The following is a 6,000-nucleotide window of genomic DNA, read 5'->3' on the forward strand; positions in this document are numbered from 1 at the left end:
CCGAAATTGACAAGAGAGAGAGTGGGGTCTTAAAAACCCTCAGAACAAAGCTCAAAACATAAATGAAATGATACACAATGATGATCCAAAATGAATCTAAGTCTCCTTTATTTATAGACTTCCTTGAGGGGGTTTCATTTTCTTAAGTGGTTGAGTGTGTCTTACTCAAAACCCCTGATTTGGGTTTTTCACCCAACTTACCCAAAACTTGCCCACAATGGGGGTTTTGGGCTACTAAGTCCATTGGTCCTCAATTCGTTGAGGGCATCACACGTGTCTTGATTTTAGGACACGTTGAAAAACGTGTTGAACAGGTTTTATGGGTCATGTCGTGTCCGACACACGAAATATGTGACTTTAATGTTGGCATATCTTTCATTTCATGTACTTTCTTGTACATGCCAATACTTCTCTCTTTATATGCTTAAACTGTTTATAACTAGCTTTTTAAGTTTGTTGTCCAACCTTGTTTTGTTGACTGATTATACTAGTTTAGTTTGTTGTCCATACTTATTTGGATTACTGTTTAAACTTGTTTTATTTGCTGTTCATATCTTTCATTGCTCATGAGCAAACATATCATAGGATAAGTGATGTGCATGAAATTATCTAATTGTTGAACTCAATAGAAGATTAGGAGTTAGCCTTGAGGGTCAGCTCAATTGGTCGAGGTCCCATTGCTAAAGCACCTCGCCATTGGGAGGTCACGGGTTAAATTCTCCTCAACGCCCTCAGAGTTAGGCGCTGGTTAGTTTGGCTGATGGGATGTGATCCCTTCAGGTGGATCTGCCCGAATTTTCCTAGGGAAAAAAATAAATAAATAGAAGATTAGGAGTGACCCTTTCTTCTTCTTCCTAAATAGAAAAGGATCTAATGCATGCTTGATTCATCAAACTAGCACTGTCTTGTGACATCTTAGTTTTTCATGCTTTTGTAGATCAAATAATGCTTTCATAGATTAGACATTGAATGGAGAGACGAGCCTATTGTTGATTGTTGTCGAAGACTAAGATTGACAGCCCAAATTGGAAAGGCCTTAGTGGATACAAGTCCCTCAAACTAGACTTATTCTACCATAGTTTTCATTTCTTGTCAATTTCTCCTTCAAATTATTTCATTTTGTGTGTGTGATATCCTCAAAATCAACAATACATGACAATGTACAAGATCGGGAGTCAACCATTGGAACCTTGGGAAACCAAGAAAGGTTGCAACATCTGGGAAATCGATGCATGCCTAGTCATTCAACCAGTTTTGGGTATATGTGGGTTTCATTTTCAAAGAAGAGTGATTGAATTGGTTTAATTTTAAAGTTTTATTTCATGCTTTATGAGCTTGTTCTTTTGATTTTCTACGATTTTAAATCTAAGCAATTAACTAGCATTTAGCTATAGCACTTAGTCATAATCTAGCCTTTCATTTTCATAAATGATAATCAATCTAGTCTAAATTCTTTACATATTGTAGTGTGTTTCTAAGTATATGATTATCTGGATTGATATAAATTTCATGTCCAAATCTATGGCCGAGATTAGCCTGACAATAGCTATTGTTCCACCATGCTCCAAGGAATTTTGGGGGTCTCCTATTCACACCCAGAAACTCAGAAATATGTGAACCCCACCAGATCAATGGGAACAATGAATTTTTGTTTTGCTGAATTCTAGCAAGGGCTGCACCTGCCAGGAAAGGGTTACTTTGTCAGATGCTTGAACAAAGCTGCCAATACACTGGCAAACGGAGTTCAGGAGATGGAAAAACAATGACAGCAGAATGAAACAAATTTCAAGGAGCAGATTCAAGGATTAATGGAGTTCATTGCAGCCCTTCTAAGCAGAATTGACAGCTCCCAGAAATGTCGAAAAGAAAACAGGGAGAAAATCAGGGATAAATCCTAGCACTGTCAGAAATTGCTCATGGATGAGACATTTGTGCATCCAGCACTGATTTATATTGAAAATGAAACTCCAACCAGAAGCCCTCAGCAGTCCAATGGCTTATAAGACGTCAATGTACAACGGCCTATAAGGCAATAAATCACCAGCAGGCTCCAAGCCTAGTTTTAGAAACAGGTCGAACTGAAAATCAGTCAAACCGGCCAGTTAGCTCCCTGAGATATTAAACTGGCCTAACAAATTTGATTGGTTGATTGGTCAGGACCGATTGGGTACCAAATCGGCTGGTTTTAGTACCAAACCGGCCGGTTTGCCCGATTTGGTACCTGACCAGCTGATTTTTGTTAAAAAACGGCTGACTTTTGTAAAAAAACCGGCCAATTAGGAAGCCACATTGTTGGGCATGTTAATGGGACGCCCAGGTGGTTTTTGGAGGTAGATTTAGCAAACCATGATAGGTTCCCTTCTAAATATGCCCCCCTAAGGTTATAAAAGAATGCCTAAGCTCCTATTTGCCTCACACATTTGATTTCTAGTGTTTGTGTGCATATGAGAGCTTGGACAGTTCTGCACCAACATTGAGTTTTGGAGTAACAACAACAATTTTGGAGGTTCTTTGTCATCTTGGAGTTAGTTTGGAGTTGTTTAGTGGAGTTGGGGGTGTTGATCCCAACGTAGATCTGGTAGTTGAACAAAGAGCTGAAGGAAGTGAACCAACAAGACTAAGCATGTCACATGGCGACTCGTGAGGGAAGCAATAGTCATGCAGCTCGGCGTACTCATGCTTCTAGTTCTGTTAGGCCTAGTGTTGTTGCTCATGCTACTACTAGTACTGCTATTGTGGTTGGAGAAGAGTTTGAGGAGTCATCAAACTCTGAGCTAGATGATGTTTGTGTAGCTCCTGGTGATGATCCCATGTGTAATAGTGGTGATGAGTTTGATGAGTGATCATGTCGATCAGTGATTTGTAGTAGGCTAGTGGCCTAGTAGCTTGAGTTGTAGCATTGTTTTTGGACTCAATAGGCCATTTAGAGTCTCATTGTAGCATTGTTTATTGACTCTAGAGTCCATTTAGAGCCTCATTGGTTATGTATTTTGTCAATGAGTCCATTTAGAGCCTCAATGCCATTTTGATATATGTACCCTTACTTGGTATATAGATGAGAAGACTTTTCATATTTTGTCTCTAATGGTTTGGAATCATGGTTTGTAATCTTAAAAATATTTTTTTCATTAAAATTAATTAATATACATTAAAATTAATTAATATATGTATTTTTTCCAATTCCGGTTTATTGAATCCTGTTTGATCCAGTTCTGGTTCAAATCACGGTTGGATAGGTGGCCGGTTTGAAACCCAGTTCCAGTTTTTAAAACTATGGCTCCAAGTAAATGTAAAATCATATGTTAAGCTTTGATGGGGTAGGCTTCACGGGCAGACAGACACGTGAGAAGATTTTAAGCTTTCAGTAAATGGAATGCAGATACTCATGCTCAGTATTTTTAGCGGCTGCAAAACTTCAGAAACGGAGCCACATTTTGATGTACTTTGAGCTTTGAAGCCTCCTGTAGAATAAAAACAATTTTATACACAAATACCCTCCTGATAAAGTGAAAATAGTCCAAAGAATATGTATTCCATGGGATTTATGACACTAAAATAGAGTGGCAAACAGGAAGTTGAGGTTATACGGTTAATAGACATTGATGTAAAGGTCCAGTATGTATAGTTATTTTTGCAAAAAGATTATACTGTGAATTTTTTAACTTTCAAGCCAAGTCATTAATTACCCTCATCTGATACCGACCTGGAAAAAATATACCACTAAATAACTGTACACATTGGCCAAAGTTACGAAACCTCTTCTCATGAGAATTAAAGCAGGTAGCTTACGTGAAAACTTTTCATGCCTTTCGGCACATGGCTTCCATGAAGTGGTTGCAGAGTGTGGATTCTCCCAAAGAGATGGTATATCTTTAACCTGAACAGACAGGAGTAATTGTCAATGTTAACCACTACAAAGAAATTTATTTCTACCCAAAATGGATTTAGCTAACATGTAAGCAGAGAAATCTCCTTTTCCAGCAATGCCAAATCTTCAGTGCTTGGCAGACAAGGATAACTTGAACATCAATAGTAAATCGTAAACAAGCATTTGATACAATTGATCCTAGAAAGGCTTACTGTTCTTATTATATAGTTTCATTGAAAAGAAGATAATGAAGTGCTTCCCTAAGACTAATTTTTAATATTTATTAGGGAAAACAGCACTATGGAATATAACTACTGGAAATAAGGTCAGAGACAAGCTATATGTTACTTTAATTAGACTAAGGCTTATTCTAATATAACCTTCAGTCAAGTTAGAGCTAATGCAAAATTAATTTCAAGCACAGATAATTCTCTCCCTTGGCCGATGCAATTTCAGTAGACGGTAAAGAGGCTCCAAAAATTAAGATTTGATTACAATAACCGGAATAAAATATTTAACCTGGTGATACCAAAAGCCAGTTATGGTCATATTTGTTAATTTGAACAGAAATTTTTCATAAACTGTGTTTGACAGAAACCTAACAGCCTGCGAACAAGAAACGACCTAGAAATTTACGTAATTAAAATCTAGCTTATTCTAGATTTATTAAAAACTTACATAAAAGCAAAAAAATAGTTTCAGGCGCAGTCAATTCTATAAATCTGAAGATGCAATCCTGCATAGAAAATGACTTTTCCTGATCCATAAAAGCAAATTCACAGGCTGATTGGTGAAACAATTACAGTATGGAAAGAAAATGAACTTACATGTGGACAACGGAGAACAATTCCTTCCTTCTTGCACAAATATGGAGGATTCTGCACAGATCGCGTGGATTACTTCTCTATTGAACTCTGATCTAGGTTAATACAGTCATTATCTCCATGTAAATATACTCCAACCTAACAAATAACTAACCGCTGGTCCTGATTTGCTAAAACCCGATAACTTAAGTGTGATTACATGGCTGAATACAGTGAAGATGCTTACCAAACGGTTCCAGACGGGCGGCAGCGAGATGAATCCTGCTAACAGAAGAGCGCAGAGCAATGCTAAAGAAAGTTTTCTGAAGACCTCCGGTCTGGAGAGCCTGTCGTCTTTCCAGAAGTAAAGAGAGGAGAGATTCCATCCTCTGAATTTTAGGTTATGGAGTTCTTCTTTCTCTTCTTCTTCTTCAACTTCTGCTTCCTCTTTAGCTTGCTTGGATGGCGAAGACGAGGACGGAGAGGACGAGGATCCTGAATGCCTCATTTCGACTCCGCCGAAGTCCATCGTTTCTGTAATGCAGTTATGCTGCTGTTTACCACAAAAATAGCAGCTCTCATGTATGAATTATCTTCAACGTCACTTGTGTGTGTCGAGACAGTAACTCTTCCATCGCGGATCCTCGTTTCCCTGGAATGGTGCGAGATCGCTTTACCTGTGAAATGTTTCCAAACGAGCAGACAGTAAATTTAGGTTTGGTAATTGGAAATTTATCGAAGCTGTTGTTGTCAGTCAATTCACAGTTTGGAAAATCTTCACTTTTGTTGCAAACAAAATTCCGTGTTGATGGAATAAATTTTGATTCGCTGTCAAGGAGATTTTAGTATTTATTATTTACTTTTGCTAATTCACATTTCATCGGAATAAAAGAGATTTTAGCTGTGTCTTCGCAAAAATTATTCTCGACGATGTGGATTAGTTTTGATTCAAACGTTAGACACGTTGGGACATGAAAATTTTAAACCTTAAAATTATTTTAAGGTTGATTTTCCATATTAAATAATTATTAATTATTGTTTTAATGATAGAACAAATTTCATGAGATTAAAGTATTTTATTTTATTAATCATTAAAATCCGTTGTAAGGGTTATCTTTGATCCAAAAGGAGAATAAGAAATATATTATAGAAGGGGAATTAATAAAAATATATATATATTATGGAAGGGAATTAATAAAATTTTAAGTATAGATTTATTTTAATTATGGAGAGTTGATTGGGGTTAAATTTTTTAGTTGTGAATGTTTTTTTTAATTGTAAAATTGAGAAAGGTTAAATTTTTTAGTTGTAAATTTCTTTTAAAATATA

At 36.7% G+C, this 6,000-nt stretch overlaps 1 protein-coding gene across 1 annotated transcript in view; it reads right to left on the reverse strand.

Moving 5' to 3' along the window:
• The window catches only part of LOC149207318 (protein PECTIC ARABINOGALACTAN SYNTHESIS-RELATED-like), an 89,143-nt gene extending 83,728 nt beyond the window's left edge, over positions 1–5,415 (reverse strand). Inside the window, exons 1-3 of the mRNA XM_089395680.1 lie at positions 4,919–5,415; positions 4,696–4,746; positions 3,790–3,877 (exon numbers count right to left, since the gene is read on the reverse strand). Of these exons, the coding sequence (XP_089251806.1) occupies positions 3,790–3,877; positions 4,696–4,746; positions 4,919–5,200 (421 nt within the window). The 5' untranslated portion in view covers positions 5,201–5,415. The remainder of the gene's footprint in view (positions 1–3,789; positions 3,878–4,695; positions 4,747–4,918) is intronic.
• Positions 5,416–6,000: the final 585 nt, after the last annotated feature.

The sequence above is a fragment of the Pinus tabuliformis genome, chromosome 1_2 (assembly GCF_031772625.1).
Source record: "Pinus tabuliformis cultivar Carrire ecotype Pingquan chromosome 1_2, CPIR1, whole genome shotgun sequence".
NCBI lineage: Eukaryota > Viridiplantae > Streptophyta > Pinopsida > Pinales > Pinaceae > Pinus > Pinus tabuliformis.